This window comes from Crinia signifera, chromosome 1, assembly GCF_055691185.1.
Source record: "Crinia signifera chromosome 1, ASM5569118v1, whole genome shotgun sequence".
Classification (NCBI taxonomy): domain Eukaryota; kingdom Metazoa; phylum Chordata; class Amphibia; order Anura; family Myobatrachidae; genus Crinia; species Crinia signifera.
Window position 1 is genome coordinate 481,593,177 of NC_139217.1, and position 19,351 is coordinate 481,612,527.

The following is a 19,351-nucleotide window of genomic DNA, read 5'->3' on the forward strand; positions in this document are numbered from 1 at the left end:
AACATGACCCTCTCCAGGAGGGACAGAATGCTCTGTTTGTGGACTTCCATCTTAATTTATGATTGTCATCACCTGTCATTTTAAACAGGGTAATTGATAAGAAAGGTGTTTAAGCACAGGTGATGGTAATCCATAAATTAAGAAGAAAGTCCAGAAACAGAGCAATGTGTCCCTCCTGGAGAGGGTCATGTTGGGAGGTATGCACCTCCCTCCCCCCCCTCATTCACGGCATCCCCACGATTAAATGGCACATGCAAAACACTGATATGGCTATGGTCGACAATGAAAAAGGTTGACAAGATTTATTTTTCACTTTTTCAATGTTTTCATATTCATTCTCATGTGTCGACATGGACACCAATGAAGTGCCACACTTATGTCAACATTTACATGTGTTGACCTTTCTGTGTTGATTTTTTCTTGTGGTGATTTGCGGCACCCCCAGCGACCCCCCTCCTGCGATTTGCAGCACATCCCCCGGTGACTCCCGTGATTCGCGGCCCCACCCCGTGACACCCCCCCTCCTGCGATTCGCGGCACCCCGCGACCCCCATCCCACGATTCGCGCCAACCCCCCGGCCCCCCTCCCGCGGTTCACGGTGCCCCCCATGACCCCCCTACCGCGATTCCCCACCCCTGACCCCCCCTCCTGTCATTGCAGCAACCCCCCGCCCCCGCGACCCACCCTCCCGCAATTCACTGCAACCCCCCGCGCCCCCCCATCCCGCAATTCACGGCGTCCACCCACGACCCCTCCTCCCGTGATTCGCGGACACCCCTCACCTCCACCCCCCCCACCCCCGCACGCGATTCACGGCAACCCCAGGATTAAATGGCACATGCAAAACACTGGCAAGGCTATGGTCGACAATGAAAAAGGTTGACATGAGTTTTTGAAGATTTATTTTTCTTTTTTTGAATGTTTTCATATTCATTCTCATGTGTCGACATGGACACCGATGAAGTGCCACACTTATGTCAACATTTACATGTGTTGAACTTTCTGTGTTGATTTTTTCTTGTAGCAATTTTTTTCCAGTGACAACTATGAACTATGTGCACGTCAACCTACACATCATCAACCAATTCTTTGTATAATATATAACACCTGTTCTGTTTTACTGTAGGTGTTTTAAGTCAGACCTTTTACTGCTACTATTACTGTTTATGTAAATGCATTCTGAATGACAGCAACATCCTACCATCCTTCTACAAGAATATATAACCAACTAGGTTGATTCATCGCGCCCCGTGCCCCCCTCCCGCAAATCGCGGACCCCCTGCGCACCCCCCTCCCACGATTCGCAACCCCCCCTCGCGCAATTCACGCCCCCTCCCATGCTTTGTGGACCCCCCGCCCTCTCCCGCGATTCGCCGACACCTGCGCCCCCTCCCTCCCTTGATTCACGGCACCCCCCGCGCCCCTCCCGCAATTCACGGCAACCCTAAGCCCCTCTTTAGTCCCCCGTATACTCACACACCCCTATCACTACCAAGCTTCCTGCTCTCCTGAACCGTAACTTCCACCACTGGGGAGTCGCTGACGCTGTTTTGCCCACATGCCCCTATCATGCCTCATAGCCCAGCTTCCTGCTCTCATGCACCCTAACTCCCACCCAGTAGGAGGAGACACTGACTAATGGCCACCATCCTGTACTCCTGTACTGCCACGCTGGACCCTCACCCACTGGCAGAAGCTGCACAGTATCTCCCACCCTCCTCTTTAGTCCCCCTTATGCCCACACACCCCTATCACTACCCAGCCTCCTGTTTTCCTGTGTCGTGACCTCCGCCAGTGGGGAGCCGCTGACTCAGAAACACCCTACTATACTATTGCACACACACACACACCTCAACAACACGCACACACAGCCCCCCCACACCCACAAATGTCACTGTACCATCCACACTATCAATGTACGTCTTACTCTGTAACCGCTTTTTAATCAAACAAAACAATACACACCCCCTTCCACATCATATGCTCTCTATTTAACACATTTCACCTATAACTCAAGTTGCAATACAGGACATCTTTCATACAATTCTAACCATCTTTCTCACAATACAAACGTTCACAAATTAAGGGGGCGCAGCCCCTTACGACGGTGTGAAGAGCACCCGTAGGGCACGATGAATCACCTAATATATATATATATATATATATATATATATATATATATATCTCAGGAAGAACTAATATAGATGAATAGGATGATAGAGAGTAGATTTGGATGGTACTGAACAAATAGATAGAAGTTGTAAAGTATTACAGTCAAATCAGACAGTCTGCATCCAGAGTATATAGTGTGGATTTGTATATAACAATGCTCAGAGGTTTGGATCAGAGAACACTGTTCAGTTCTAAGGCCTCATTCAGGCCATCTGGATGCAGGCTGTTTAATTTAAATGTCCAAAAAACCTCTTGAAGGCAAAGGGTCTTATATCTGACGCCTCTTTTGGAGGGGGGTATATATTCGAGGCCAATAACATGTAAACCCAAGGGATCTGTGGCCGGAGACCCCGAACCCCTTCAGCCCCGGCGCCATCTTGGACAAGGGGCATTTGCCGCCAAAGTCAAAAAATGTTTTATTCACATTGTGTATGGGCACCGTGGCCCTGGTCTCCCTCCGGCAACCCCGGTGCCATCCAGCTGTAACCCCCCATCCTCCAGTGGAGAGGGAATGTGGCATGGCAGAGCAGTGTGCTGGGAGATGCTGCAGCCAGGATGCTGTCCTGGGCTGCAGCGCTACAGAAGCCGCTGCTATACAGCAGCGCACTGGGTCTGCCGCTGCCAAGAGTCCGGTCACTGCAGATTGGAAGCTCCCCAGTGCAGCCAGTCCAGTGTTAAGGAGCCCCTGCACCTGGGCTGCAGGGCTCAAGGGAGCCCAGAGCAAAATGGGTTAAATAAAGATATTTTAAATGTATTAATATATGTGAATCACTGAGCTGGGACTGAGGGTCTGCAGCTGCAGTGTTGTGTGGTGTCGGAAGCCTCTGCTGAGCACAGTCTCCGTATGATGTATAAAGTGTCATTTAAATGTATTTTAAATGTGAACATGCACTTTGAAATTTACTTAAGGAAGGAATTCCGGTGATAAGGAAATGAGATGCTAAATTGTCCATTTACTAACAGAATGACACTGCACCGCAGGTGGCGGGCTTTGTGTCTGTAGTTCCTGTTAGTAGTACATCACTTGTGTATTTGACGTGTCAAGGAATCAAGGCTTTCCTGTCCATTTGGTAAATATTCTAAGGAAATTGGAGTGAACCCTTTGACATGTAATCTGGATCTATTTATGACAGGAAAATGTTCCAATTGATATATGAATATAAATGCCCCAGGAATGTACACCTCCTGCACAATGCTGATTGGGTGGGGAGAACAGGGTGGAATTACCCCCTGTGTTATGCTGTGTTGATTTTGGATAAAAAGGCACAAGTTTGCCTGTAAAATTGTACAATCTACCTGATCTGAATACTGTAACATTACCTGTATGCTGTACCTCCTAGGGATCTAGGAGATGGCTCTTTTAAGAGCTTCTACTTTGAGCAAATAAACCATCTATTGCCCAAGACGACTGCTTTCATCTTGCGACCAACAGAATTACAACAATAATACCGTTGTCCAGCTGTACTGGGTACAAATATCCAGCATCTCCGAGCTCCGCTCTGCCAGCTACTAAAGCAGAGGTCTGGTCCGTGACCAGTGGGGAACTGATTGACGCCAGTCAGGGGGGGGGGGTGTATCAGCAGCGTGTCGATGCACACACTCCAGCAGGTAGTACTCAGGTGCCATCATTTGGGCCTGAGGAGGTATCCGTGGTTCCAGGTGCCACGTAGGAGGAGTCTGGTGGTGGCAGCGATATCCCCGCCCATTGCATAGTGGGCGGAGTCAGTAACAGGCGGTTACTGATTGTAACAGGGAATCCCCTATTGGCCTGGTCCCGTGAGACCAGGAACCGCTATCTGTGGACCCGAAGGGCGTAGCCAGAGCGTAAGGGCAGGCATCCGGTCACAGGATCATTCTTATGTACCTGAGAAAAATGTCTAGAAACACTATGGCAAACTAGACCTTTGATAATATTACGACGGTGTTCCATAAATCTGATCTTAAGTGGGCGTGCAGTACGACCCACATACTTAAGGCCGCAGGCACATGTCAAAAGATAATTAACGAAGTTTGTGTCACAATTTATAAAACTTCTAGCTGTAACCAACTTGTCTTCAGTCTGTACCTGCAGAGTCCTATTTAAGGCATGGCTACACATAGTGCAGCAGTTTTTCCCGCATCTGTAGAACCCAGCGGGTCTGGAGATCAACCATGAGTTGGTACTTGGATTCTCTTTTTTCTCCTCAACCATCTTTAGATGGCTGGGGGCTAGAATAGTTTTTAGTGATCTACAGTATTTCTTTTGTAAATAATCGAGGGTTTGTTAGGTAACAACCCTCTCAGAATCCTGTCTTGTTTCAAGATACCATAGTTTTTATTGATTATTTGTCTAATTTGGAAATGTGCTGTATTATATTTGCAATTAAAGGCCATCTCATATTTATTGTCTTATTGTTTTTTAGGTTTATTAACCAGTAAATCCTCTCTTCTCATTTGGCGAACTTCGCTAAGGGGGTCTGGGTATCCTCTTTGTTTAAAAGAGGAAACAATATCAGCAGCCTGTAGATCAAATAGTTCCAAAGAGGAAATATCCAAAAAATCGATCTGTGAGGAGTGAAAGTGTGAGGTGAAGGATAAATTAAATTGGTTGTGATTGAGTGAAGTGACAAAGTGTTGTGCTGAATTATAATCACCATCTCAAATGATAAAAAGATCATCTATGTAATGGCCATAGAACACCAGACTCGCACCAAAGTCACCGCCCCACACATGGGCAACTTCAAACTTGCCCATGGGGGGGCGTGGCCTGGCGGAACAGCGGACGGCAGCATATACCCAAAGCTCCGGTGCCCCTCAGCATAAAACCCCTTCAAAACCCTTCTCTGCCCCTGAGTACCCTTGGAGCATCGCCTCCTCTTACCTCCTGGGAGCCATCGGTGCCGGTGGGGGTGAGTCGCGGAGCCGGGAGACGTTCTAGGACGTCTCTGCAGGTTGCGGCCTACCTCCGGCCGGAAGCCGGGGCCTCGATTTGGACGTTCTGCCGCATTTAGGGCTCCATAGCGTGACGGACGGCGGAACGGAGCCGCTGACGACACCGGAGACCTCACGCTGGGCGCATCTCTATCCGGGGACCTGACTGCACCTGTGGGGGGGCCGCTGAAGCTTCTCCCCTGGATGCATACCTCAGGGTGGGATACTGCTGCTGCGGCTGGGATTCCAGGGCTGGCGACGGCCATCTTGCCAGGCCAGCTCCAGACTCATTACAGGAGGTTAAGACTGGGCTGAATCCATTCCACCTGCGATCATCTCCACAGCTGGGACTGGATCACTAATATCTGAGGTGAGCTACGCAGGGGGGGCTGACACTGGTCTCTGCCCCCCCACAGTGACTGATCCTCTATATTGAAGCACGGCCCATTCAGCTTTCTATCTCCAGGCCAGCCTAGAATAACATACAGGGGCGCATGCCTGAGACATTGTCCAGTGGCACTGAGATTATGCCAATACACCTCATACACCCCAGTATACTTACAGGATATACTGAGAAGCAGTGATTGGACCTACACTCACTGGTCCTCCCTTCTAAACATCACACTGGTCATTTGTTACTCTGATAAGACCCCCTGCTACCTTAAACACAGGGTGGATAACCTCCAAGTGACACACACCTTATAGGAAAGAGTCACCTATAGCCCGAGCGGTGGAGAGAGGGTACGGGGCCCCCAAAGAGTAAATAACCTGTTCCAGCAGTCTGAATGACCTCTGGGGGTGTTTCCCCTACGTCACATCCCACATCAGGGAAGTGACATAATGATCGACTAATAATGACCGCATAGGCCACAGGGGAGCCTTGACACGACAATGGCCCACTGCTATTCTTAATACAAGACCTGAAGAGCTGAGCTTGCCCTTGCCATCTGACCTTTCAGTCACACACATACAAACCTGAGCTCATGGTGAAAAACGCCAGGAAAAAATCTAAGACCAAACCAGAGGGAACGCCTAAGCCCCCTGAGTGCAACACATCTGACCTACGTCAGTTTCTACTACCTTCTAATACAAATTCCTCGTGTGCAACAAACTTGCCCATGTATAGGTTGGCATAACTCGGCGCGAATCTGGTGCCCATGGCCGTACCCATCTAAAGATGGTTTAGGAGAAAAAAGAAAATCCAAGTACCAACTCATGGTTGATCTCCAGACCCACCAGGTTCTACAGATGTGGGAAAAAATGCTGAACTACGTGTAGCCATCTCTTAAGTAGGACTCTGCAGGTACAGACTGAAGACGAGTTGGTTACAATTAGAAGTTTTATAAATTGTGACACAACCTTCGTTGTATATCTTTTGACATGTGCCTGCGGCCTTAAGTATGTGGGTCGTACCACATGCCCACTTAAGATCAGATTTATGGAACACCGTCGTAATATTATCAAAGGTCTAGTTTGCCATAGTGTTTCTAGACATTTTTCTCAGGAAAATGATCCCATGGGTTTACATGTTATTGGCCTTGAATATATACCCCCCTCCATAAGAGGAGGCTACAGATATAAGACCCTTTGCCGTCAAGAGGTCTTTTGGACATTTAAATTAAACAGTCTGCATCCAGATGGCCTGAATGAGGCCTCAGAACTGAACAGTGTTCTCTGATCCAAACCTCTGAGCATTGTTATATACAAATCCACACTATATATTCTGGATGCAGACTGTCTGATTTGACTGTAAAACTTTACAACTTCTATCTATTTTTTCAGTAACATATTCATTCATCTATATAAGTTCTTCCTGAGTTTTTTGAAAAAATATATATATATATATATATATATATATATATATATATATATATATATATATATATATACTATACCTTTTGACATATGAATGCTCATATAGCAATGTATTATTGACACTTTGAAGATAATGTATCTCATCTTTTTCTTGTGATAGGTATGGTGTAGAGACTTTGCACTATACATATTATACTCACCATATGTTAATTAAACTTATATTTTTAAATATGATCTGACCAGATATTTTACTGGAATCACTTCCTCTGCTTCCTCTGCTCTCTATATTATCTCTCCTACTCTATATACCTTTTGCACCGTTTCTATTATTATTATTTGTTTATAAACCATAATGTATCAGATATCAAAGATACCAGACAATGCCAACCAATATGCAAGGTTGGCTGTATTTCCGCTATCCAAGGTGTCACTTCCGGTGACACATGTCTAAATATGACACACTACCTACTGTATACCTATTGTACTAGGAGGTGGTATAACACTTCCGCCCACCATCTGCATCCCATATGACAACCAGCGCCGTTTAGCGCAATCCATCCATGATGTCATATCCGCCATCCGTACCCATGTGAGCCGGCCACTTCCGCCAACCATGGCGGCCGGGACGGGACCCGTGGGCATGACACGCAGAAGCCCCGATCACCCCACTGGATGATGTTATCCTTAAGAGCTACACACAGATACTACTACTACTGTTTTTTATAAACACAATGTCCATGTGCGATCTGTCCCCTCGTTCTCTGTCTATGGTTGTCAGCTTTCGCTGGTCTCCCGGAGTGTGCACCCTTACCCTGCTTCTTCAGAAATACCTTCCCTGCCACAAGTTTTGAACACATTCAAGTACAGACAAAGGCGTCACCACGGTAGTTAATTTTAACCCTTTTCTTCCTGGGTACATTCTCTGCACAAGCACAGAGGACTAGTGTCAGCACTACCATGTCCCAATCTAACCTTGCATCGGATACTGGGGACATGTTTCTGAGACCCACACTTCCATTGGGGGAAAGACTTAATTTCTCTGAAGATGAGGCTGCGTCAGCTCTCTTTACTGAACGGTTATTGGAGATGGAGGGTGATCTGACTCCTGAGGATATTTACAACAATCTCCTCAAATTGAAGAAGAAAGAGATTGAATTTCTTTTACATGGTGTTACCCTTTCAGAATATTTTAGGGGAAAAAATTCCCCGTGGATTTCGGGTACGTAACACGCCCACAAATGGACGTTATAACAATGAGTTTTGTCGCAAGTGGTGTGCAATTCTCAACAATTGCTCATTTGACCTAATGACGCTCGGGATTCATGAATCAGCATGAGAAATGAATGTCACCCAAAAGCAGATCAGTGAATAGGAGCATACACACCTGCAAAAAATCAAGGATGACCCAGGACAGGACTGGGTTAACAAATTATCCACTCAATTGGATACCTTCAAGAAGGACCTCATTGCGTAAAAAAAACCAAGGTTAACCGCGATTACATCAAACAGAGCGTCTATAGATGGTTAGCGGGCCCATACCGACCCCAAAGGAATGACAGAAAATTCCGTCGCAAGGGACCTCGCAATACCACTGATGCAGAGTTCTCTACCGACTCGAACTCCATTGCAAGTGACACAGGCAAAGATCTGCGGTCTCAAAAAACGCTCACCGCCCTCCTGCCGGGGTCAGGACAAGGGCAATTCGAGAAAGAGACAACGACCCCCCAGAAGAGTTGGACAAGGTCGTAGAATCTCAAAATCTAGGATGCAAGCCGAGGACCTAACCTTCAACATCTCGAATCATACACTATCCACTTCTGAAATTAGTGTCCTGAACAAAGGCTTGGATTTCGTACCCACCAATGCTTTCAATCCTCTTAATTGGAAAATAGAGATGACACGCTTACATAGAAATCTCCGCCTCAAAGGAAATAAAAATTTGATCCACCCTCTAGTAACACCGCCATCCAGAGCTTTGTTAAAGTCCTGGAATCCAAAGTCCTGTCGACACAAGATACACAACAGTCGAGAAAGTTCTCTAACTTCACCAAAGATGATTGGAAGGCAGTCAAAGACCTCAGATCATATGATGATATCATGATCCTCCCTGCTGATAAAGGGGGAGGAGTCGTGATATGGGACATCAACGACTACAAGACCGAGGTCTATTCCCAATTAAACAATAACGACATCTATACTTTGCTACCAAATGATCCCACGTTGTGTTACAAAACAGAATTAGACACCATCCTGATGGGGGCGGTGTCCTCTAATTTCCTCACCACTTCGGTTAAAGATTACTTGACCATTGACATGCCCAGAGTTCCTCTATTATATTGTTTGCCGAAGATTCATAAGCGTCTTCAGTTGCCTCCTGGGAGGCCAATTATCTCGGCCAGGAACTCGCTTTACAGTAATGTCTCGAGTTTTCTTGACTACTTTCTCCAACCAGCGGTCCAGAAAACTGCATCATACCTGCAGGACACGACCTCACTCCTCCACAAATTTCAAGCCTTTGGCCCAATACCTGTTGGCACCTGGTTGGTCACCCTTGATATATGTAGTCTCTATACCAGCAGCATGAGAAAGTGATTCAGGCTACCAAAGATCTATTGCTGGCTGATGTTGATTACCAAGGCCCACCCATTGAATTGTACATAACCTTACTGATGCTGCCTTTACAATGCAACTTTTTCTTGTTCAATAAGCAATTCTTTTTACAACGCTCTGGATGCGCTATGGGCTCTCCGGTTGCGCCGTCATTCGTAAACGCCTACATGGCCGCCCTTGAACAAGACTTGTTCCTGAATTCTGATTTGAGCAGCAAAATTGCGTTCTACACGAGATACATCGATGATGTACTCTTGTTCTGGACAGGGACGCAAGAAGACTTTGTTTCAGCCATTGACAGTATCAACTCCAAAGACTGCCCGATTAAATTCACCTTTTCCATGAGCACAGAGACAGTGAACTACCTAGATGTCTGTTTATCTGTAGATAACAACGCTCTGAACACAACCATCTATTCCAAAAAGACCGACCAGAACACACTTTTGCTTGCACAAAGCCACCATCCTCCTGCATTGATCAAAGGGCTTCCCGTTTCTCAGTTGCTCAGAGTCAAGAGGATCACCAACTCTGAGGTGGTCTTGAAACAGGACCTCGATAAAATGCAACTCAAGTTTAAAGCCAGAGGTTACCCCCATGACATTTTATCTGCAGCGAGAGACAAAGTCGATAAGACTTCACTGATGGAAGCTCTCAACAGACGCACCCGGGACAACAAGAAAGACGTCATGGGGTGGGTCAGGTCATACAATGCAGCAGACACGCAGATTACTTCACTCTCGAAATCTTTGTGGTCTGTGGTTCAAAAAGATAAGGACCTTCGGACTTTGAGGAACACCCACCTCATGTCCTGTTATACCTGTGGCAGGAATATTAGAGACTGGGTAGTAAGAAATGACATCTCTACCCGCACTGTCCCTGCCACCCAAGTGAAGTCTGGTGGGTGCTATCACTGTACAGGCTGTACAACATGCAATGCCATGACCACCACCAAGTTCTTCTCCCATCCTCACTCCAGCAAGCAGTTTTCCATCAAGTATGCACTCTCATGTACCAGTACCTATGTGTTCTACCTCATTACTTGCCCTTGCGGCTTATGCTACGTCCGCAAGACAGTCAGAACTTTTAAGGAGCGAATTGCCAACCATTGCACTGCTATTAAAGCGGCCATTAACAACAGAGCCAATGACCAACCTGTCGCGAAACATTTTGCTGTTATATACATGGACTGTTATACAGGTAATACTTAGTACGTCCTTATACTGTTATATACATGGACTGTGATACAGGTAATACTTAGTACGTCCTTATACTGTTATATACATGGACTGTTATACAGGTAATACTTAGTACGTCCTTATACTGTTATATACATGGACTGTGATACAGGTAATACTTAGTACGTCCTTATACGGTTATATACATGGACTGTTATACAGGTAATACTTAGTACGTCCTTATACTGTTATATACATGGACTGTTATACAGGTAATACTTAGTACGTCCTTATACTGTTATATACATGGACTGTGATACAGGTAATACTTAGTACGTCCTTATACTGTTATATACATGGACTGTGATACAGGTAATACTTAGCACATCCTTATACGGTTATATACATGGACTGTTATACAGGTAATACTTAGTACGTCCTTATACTGTGATATACATGGACTGTTATACAGGTAATACTTAGTACGTCCTTATACTGTTATATACATGGACTGTTATACAGGTAATACTGAGTACGTCCTTATACTGTTATATACATGGACTGTTATACAGGTAATACTTAGTACGTCCTTATACTGTTATATACATGGACTGTTATACAGGTAATACTTAGTACGTCCTTATACTGTTATATACATGGACTGTTATACAGGTAATACTTAGTACCTCCTTATACTGTTATATACATGGACTGTTATACAGGTAATACTTAGTACGTCCTTATACTGTGATATACATGGACTGTTATACAGGTAATACTTAGTACGTCCTTATACTGTTATATACATGGACTGTTATACAGGTAATACTTAGTACGTCCTTATACTGTTATATACATGGACTGTTATACAGGTAATACTTAGTACGTCCTTATACTGTTATATACATGGACTGTTATACAGGTAATACTAAGTACCTCCTTATACTGTTATATACATGGACTGTTATACAGGTAATACTTAGTACGTCCTTATACTGTTATATACATGGACTGTTATACAGGTAATACTAAGTACCTCCTTATACTGTTATATACATGGACTGTTATACAGGTAATACTTAGTATGTCCTTATACTGTGATATACATGGACTGTTATACAGGTAATACTTAGTACGTCCTTATACTGTTATATACATGGACTGTTATACAGGTAATACTTAGTACGTCCTTATACTGTTATATACATGGACTGTTATACAGGTAATACTTAGTACGTCCTTATACTGTTATATACATGGACTGTTATACAGGTAATACTTAGTACGTCCTTATACTGTTATATACATGGACTGTTATACAGGTAATACTTAGTACATCCTTATACTGTTATATACATGGACTGTTATACAGGTAATACTTAGTACGTCCTTATACTGTTATATACATGGACTGTTATACAGGTAATACCTAGTACGTCCTTATACTGTTATATACTTGGACTGTGATACAGGTAATACTTAGTACGTCCTTATACTGTTATATACATGGACTGTGATACAGGTAATACTTAGTACGTCCTTATACTGTTATATACATGGACTGTTATACAGGTAATACTTACTACGTCCTTATACTGTTATATACATGGACTGTTATACAGGTAATACTTAGTACGTCCTTATCCTGTTATATACATGGACTGTTATACAGGTAATACTTAGTACGTCCTTATACTGTCATATACATGGACTGTGATACAGGTAATACTTAGTACGTCCTTATACTGTTATATACATGGACTGTTATACAGGTAATACTTAGTACGTCCTTATACTGTTATATACATGGACTGTTATACAGGTAATACTTAGTACGTCCTTATACTGTCATATACATGGACTGTTATACAGGTAATACTTAGTACGTCCTTATACTGTGATATACATGGACTGTTATACAGGTAATACTTAGTACGTCCTTATACTGTCATATACATGGACTGTGATACAGGTAATACTTAGTACGTCCTTATACTGTTATGTACATGGACTGTTATACAGGTAATACTTAGTACGTCATTATACTGTTATATACATGGACTGTTATACAGGTAATACTTAGTACATCCTTATACTGTTATATACATGGACTGTGATACAGGTAATACTTAGTACGTCCTTATACTGTTATATACATGGAATGTTATACAGGTAATACTTAGTACGTCCTTATACTGTTATATACATGGACTGTTATACATGTAATACTTAGTACGTCCTTATACTGTTATATACATGGACTGTTATACAGGTAATACTTAGTACGTCCTTATACTGTTATATACATGGACTGTTATACATGTAATACTTAGTACGTCCTTATACTGTTATATACATGGACTGTGATACAGGTACTGAGGTACTGTACGGTATAATTCATAAACTGGAAAGTTTTGGCACCGTCTCTTTATATTACAAATCCCATTGGATGGCGCAATGGGCCTTATTTTGGTTCATTCTTTCTGACAAAATCCTTCTTAGATGGACAAACCATGTGCACTGCAGGTGGGGCAGATGTAACATGTGCAGAGAGAATTAGATGTGGGTGCAGTGCACATGGTTTTGCCCATCTAAGAAGGATTTTGTCAGAAAGAATGAACCAAAATACGGCGCAATGTGAGAATAGACGTTACCTAGCAGTGCTCTGCCCCCCGATGTCAGACCCCAGTGACCCCAGACTCACCAGTATGAGCCCCTCCTTCACCATGGCCAGCCGGGATCTGTTCTCCGCACAGTTTCTCTCGCTGTCCCTGTGGTTTTTCTTGTTTTCGGAGAAGAAATAACATTTCTTATCAACAAGGATCCAATTATCCGGACATGGGGAATAGCCGCCTCCTGTAACATAGTAGTACATAGGAGATGATCACTACAGTCACACAGATATAATGGGGTACATGTAAGAGCCCCCGAGTATACGCTTGTTTTGGGTTTGCCCCAGTCTGTACCAGGAATTCATCCGATCTCTGCTCGTGGTGTCGCGTCTGAGCCACGTTAAGAGCGCACTTCTGTGATTGCTGTAACTCCTCTCTGGGAGGACTTGCTGGGAGGATCCTGAAAATTGGGCATCTGGAAAGGTGGGCATGTGCCCCGCACCCCCTAGGATTCATGCTCATTTGTGTTATTGTGGCCACACCCCCACTGTACAATGCCTGTAATACTGGAGTAGGGCAGTGTGGCGTGGCCCCTGATGTGCAGTCACATGTGATATCCCCACTGCACCACCTTCTTATGTTACTCTTACTATGGATTTTAATATGTTTCAGAATCCAGGTTAAACCTCTCACCCACACATATTAATCACAATACTGTGAATAGTGTGAGCGGATCACCCCCCCCTTTCCCCCGGAAAACAGGTGTATTTGCCCATGTGGTGTAGAGCATCATTACAGAGTTTCTCCAGACACCATCAATCCCAGAAGACCCAGCAGCAGCTTATTTATTTATTTATTATTTAGGCCCCTGGCACCATCAGGGTCAGACAGGGACCCAAAATCGTCCATGGCATTTTGAGCAGACAGGCCCACTTGCTTTGTGATGTCCATTTATAATATTGTGTCACACTGATGGGGCAGTGTAGGAACTGGCGAATCTAGAAATATGGTAATATGGGGGGTCCCAAATCTAATTACTGCAGCATGTACTTAGGGTAATAATTCCTTTTGCAGAAGTTCTTTTAGCTCCCTGGCAGACTCAGCAGTTCCAGACTAGCCTTAGCTAAGTGCATTGTCTGTATCCCCTCCAGAGCCGGCCCTAGCCAATTTGATGCCCTATGCTAAATTTTGTCTGGTACCCCCTAGCACAATCGCTAGTTCCACCTCTGATCTAGCACCCCTCTCCCAGCACAGCACTTATTGGTCCAATTTCGTCCGATTCCGATGGGTCGGGCAGAAAAATCATCCCAAATCGGCTGAATGTGACATGCCCTGTGGTTGCACTGGCGGGACATCAGATATGTTGCAATCGGACCCATCAGTGGCAAATTTCAGGTGCTTTATAGCACCCGCGATGTGTCGGGTCTGATCCGTAGGTGTGTGCCAGTGGTGAAGCACCGCTGGCACACACCTATGTGTAGTGGTGGAGTGACCACAGGATTCAAGATCAGGAACTTGAAGCACAAGCAACAGGACAGCCATCACTCAGACTGCCTGGGTTTAGTCAAATTCGGGGGGAGGGGTGGCCGAATCGCCGACCCGTGGCCACGCCCCTTAGACAACAAAAACAAAAATCACTGTATCTCATTCTGCAGGAGGAGGCGAAGAGCAGGGCAGGAGAGGAGGGACAGTGACCTGAGCAGCGGCGTAAGGTAATCTCATGCTGCTGACAGACCTGTGCATAAGAGAGCGCAGGTAAGCAAGATGGCTCCCGAAGAGGCATAAGGAGGAGGGGCAGTGGTGGACCCAGGTCTGAACGGCGGGAAGGTCAGGGGCCAGGCAGGTATACCTGACCCCCTTTTCACACATGGAACCCCGGCCAGCCAGTTAGGAGAAGCAGGGGGAGCCTGTCAGGGAGGGGTTTAAATAGCCAAGCCAATGGGGGAGGCAGCATTCGGCACAGGCTCTCCGTCGATGTCAAGCTTAAATGAATAGTTTCAACTATCAGTCAAAGAAAATCGATATGTAAAAACACTGATGGTCCTCCATTGGCCAGTTATGCACCAGTGATGGCCAGTTACTCTTTTGTCATCGATGGCAAAGGCAACAATGGCCATGGGCAATCTATATTAAAAATGCAGGGCCTTAAGGCATGCAAGAGGAGCATAAGGTAGGCACTGTACAAGTGATTTATGGACATCAACAATGGGTTGTCACTTGCAATGAGGCATAATGTCATTTTCAGTCATTCCTGAGAGACCAAGAAATTCCTTTGTTATACGGCCAGAGGGCAGGTTAGTAGCTTTCCGCCATCCCAGTTAGGTTTTATGGCAGGAAGTAGCTCTTCTGGGCCTGGGAGGAGGGGGGAGGTGGCATTCCCCTGACCCCCCCAGGGTGATAACAGCCACCCAAATGCTCTGCTGGGTCGGGGAGGAGGGGGGAGGTTGTGTTCCCCTCACCCCCATAGTGATAACAGGCACACAGATGGGCAATCTGTATTACAGATGCAGGGCCATAAGGTATGCATGGTGGGAGATATCATTACAAGTAATGTTCCCAAGGGCATCATGGCAGTCATGGCAGCACAGCATCCCCTTGCGTGGAGTGGCGCAGGGAAGGGGCGAACAACAATCACCCCCTTGTGCCACGGCAACAGCCTCCACATTGCTTGGCTGGAAAAGCCCATCGGCATGCCCTTGCGCATGCGGGGCAGCGGGAAACGGTCAGAACAGGGCAGAGTGTTGGCAAACCGGCAGGCAGAATGCATGAGAAAAAAGGCAGTGTTCCCAGGGGCTGCATCAGTCAGGTAAAAAGTGGTTTCAGTACAGTAGGGTAAGGCTGCAGCCACGGTGCAAGGGGGCATCGCAGCTGGATGCACTGTTTTGGGTCGGTGGCAGGGCATTGACCAGCGCTGGCTAAACAGCCAATGAGTAAGGGACATTTGTAGGGATAGGTTGGTTGATCAATTGAGCATTGGCTGAGGTGTAAGTTCACTTACGTGGCTTGGTAAGCTAGAATGGAAATGCAGGCCCCCTTTTAAAGAGCATGCATGAATAGTCTCCAGTGCTAAGGAGCGCAGCAGACAAAGGGGGTAATAAGCCATAAAGGAGATCCGCAGCAGCAGGGATTGGCAAAGCAGTCAGTCTGGTGGATTCAGGAAGGATCATGGTTTCGCAAGAGGGAGGGAGCCAATAAGTTCGGTTTTGGGCTCATGGAAATTGTCTTAAGATACATGAGGCCAGAGAAAACACCTTTGGCCAGCTCCAGGAACCCCGCCAGTTGGGTCCCAAGTAGGACACCAGGGAAGTTCAGGCTCATCCAGCACCTGTCATATATTGACTCGGCAGTTAGGATGATAAAAGCACAGGGCCGGGGAGCATGGAAGGTGACATTTATACATTAAGTCAGAATTTAGGTTGCTCCCCCGTCACCCGAAAAGTTTTAGCCTCATGGGAAGGAGCTTTGAGGTCTAATTTTTCATAAAAATTAGTTTGCCTAGGGATGGCGCCATCTCATGCGTTTTGTTATAGAAGCATTTGGTTCTTTTTTGCTGTGGTGCCGGCAGGAGCGTCAAAGGCAATAGCACGCCTCCGGATGAGTTCTGGGGGGCAGGGGCTGCCCAAGTCAACGCTATGCAGTTACTTGCGGTGCAAGCTACAGCATGCTGGTAGTGCCAGAGAGACAGGGGGGGCAAAATGGTCTCCTTGTATCGGCACATAGAGATTGACATGGTCATGTGGGGTGTGGACCCCCCTGCGGAGAAAGTGAAAACTGGGGTAGAGGCATTAGGGCAAAGACAGTTATGCTGAGGCAGTTGGATGCCGCAGGGGCCAGAGGCTGCGGAGCAAGAGCGGTGTGCACAGAGGTGGCCACCATAGTGGGAGGCCACAGAGCCCGTGAGGAACCTGGCGGCATGGAGCAATGCCCAATAGTCATGGCAGCGAAAATTTGGGGAAAGAAGCTCGCCAACAACCTGATTCAGTCTGGGGGGGCTGCAACCTGGCGCTTGTTCAGGTTGTGAACAGCCAGCGGGCATCCAAGCTGCCTAGAAGGTCGTTCGCAGCATGCCGGCGCTACAACATTAAGTTTAGGCCACAACAGAACAAGGCCAGGGTGAGCGCCATGCTGGCTGGCATAGGTTTGTCGGGAATCTAGCAGGAGATAAGACAAGGCAAAGTCTTTACTGTGCAAGCAATACAGACAATGGCAGAGGCAAAAAGGCCTGACTAAAGGCAGCCATTCATTCTAGAAAGGTTGAGGATCCAGCTAGGCCACATAAGGGATCAGGGCGAAGCAACACTTCAACCGACATGCACAAGGGCCTGTAGCAGGGCATGTCGGGTTAGCGAGCCCATAGTGAGAGCTAATCTCACTGCAGGGGGTGGCGGAAACACAAACAATGTGGCGGTAACCAGCAACAAAGTGCAAAGTGCATTGACCCAAGACGGATCAGGAGGGTAGAGGAAGCTGGGTGCAGCTGGCCAGGCAGGACGAAGCCTCATCTAAATAGAAGTGGGTGAGTCCGCACACAAATAAATGCTCGTAAGCATTCCGTTATCATTTAGTGAAAACCAACATACATTTCATCATAGGCTATCTTATGCCTTATTCACAGGGTTGGTGGTGCTCCCAGTATAAGTTCAGGGAAACTTAGTTAGAGGGGATGTAGGGGCCTTGCAAGACAGATGCAAGTAAAGACTGATTAAGTCTTTTTGGGGCACTCTTTATTGTTAATTAATGTATATGTAACAAGTAAAAATTAACTTTTATTTGATATGCCTTAAAATAAAATGTGCTTTCGTTGTCTTCTAAATTGAGACTCTCTATAATGAAAGACAATTCTTTGTGTTATACAATACAAATAATATATTTTCCCAGTTAGTACTGAATCAATTGATCATATCTCAAATAGATTTTTGATCTTTTTTAGTTTCCAGTTTGCGAAATGATAAGTAATCTAGTGATACCCTTTACCAGTGGTTCCCAACCTGGGGTACTAGTACCCCTGGGGGTACTCTGCAGACCAGTTGGGGGTACTTGAAAATAATATTGGTAATGGCGGAAGATGAAAAAAAGTATTTTGATGGCAGAAGAAGACTTATTGCTATGGAGAAGAACCATGTTGTGTCGGGTGTGGTATGGGACTCCGACAGTCGGGATCCCGACATTGGGATCCCGACTGCCCGGAGTCAGACAGCATGGCGAGTGCAAAAAAGCCTCATGCGGGCTCGATGCGCTCGCCACGCTGCGGGCACGGTGGCTCGCAACGCGAGCCACCTATTCTATTCTCCCTCTATGGGGGTCGTGGACCCCCACGAGGGAAAATAGCGGGTGGCCGTCGGTCACCCGGCTGCCGACGTTTTGACAGTCGGGATGCCGACGTCGGGTAAATGACTGTCGGGATCCCGACTGTCGGGAACCCATCCGGCACCCGTTGTGTCACTTATGGTTCTGTCTTCAGCGTCATCAGCGTCTCATTGTGCTTTTGCCTGACCAGCAATCCAATGGGAGCTACCTATGCTGCCCTCAGACATCAGCAATCATCTGCCCTGCACTGACACGGGTGGAAGAAGCAGCGGCATTAATCCTACAGGTGTAAGGGCCTCATTCTAATTCACTCTTTCTGACAAAATCCTTCTTAGATGGACAAAACCATGTGCACTGCAGGGGGGCAGATGTAAAATGTGCAGAGAGAAATAGATTTAGGTGAGTTATTTTGTTTCTGTGCCAGGTAAATACTGACTGCTTTATTTTTACACTGCAATATAGATCTCACTTTGAAGTAAAACCCCACCCAAATCTAACTCTCTCTGCACAAGTTACATCTGCCCCACCTGCAGTGCACATGGTTTTGTCCATCTAAGAAGGATTTTGTCAGAGTGAACTAGAATAAGGCCCTAAGTGGGAACCCTGGAGACAATACACAACCAGCGGCCAGACACGGAAGGGCACGATTCCTGTCCGCTACTGCTGAATATAAGGACATGCATAAGGATAGGCATACCGCTCACTTCCACTCCACTCATAAGCACTGTCTATATTTTAAATTGAGAGGA

The 19,351-nt window shown here is 45.9% G+C and overlaps 1 protein-coding gene across 1 annotated transcript in view; it reads right to left on the reverse strand.

Annotated features, from left to right (window-relative positions):
* The window catches only part of LOC146032726 (C-type lectin domain family 2 member B-like), a 114,898-nt gene that overhangs the window by 39,542 nt on the left and 56,005 nt on the right, over positions 1–19,351 (reverse strand). The window contains exon 4 of the mRNA XM_083158510.1: positions 13,388–13,539. Within this exon, the coding sequence (XP_083014636.1) occupies positions 13,388–13,539 (152 nt within the window). The remainder of the gene's footprint in view (positions 1–13,387; positions 13,540–19,351) is intronic.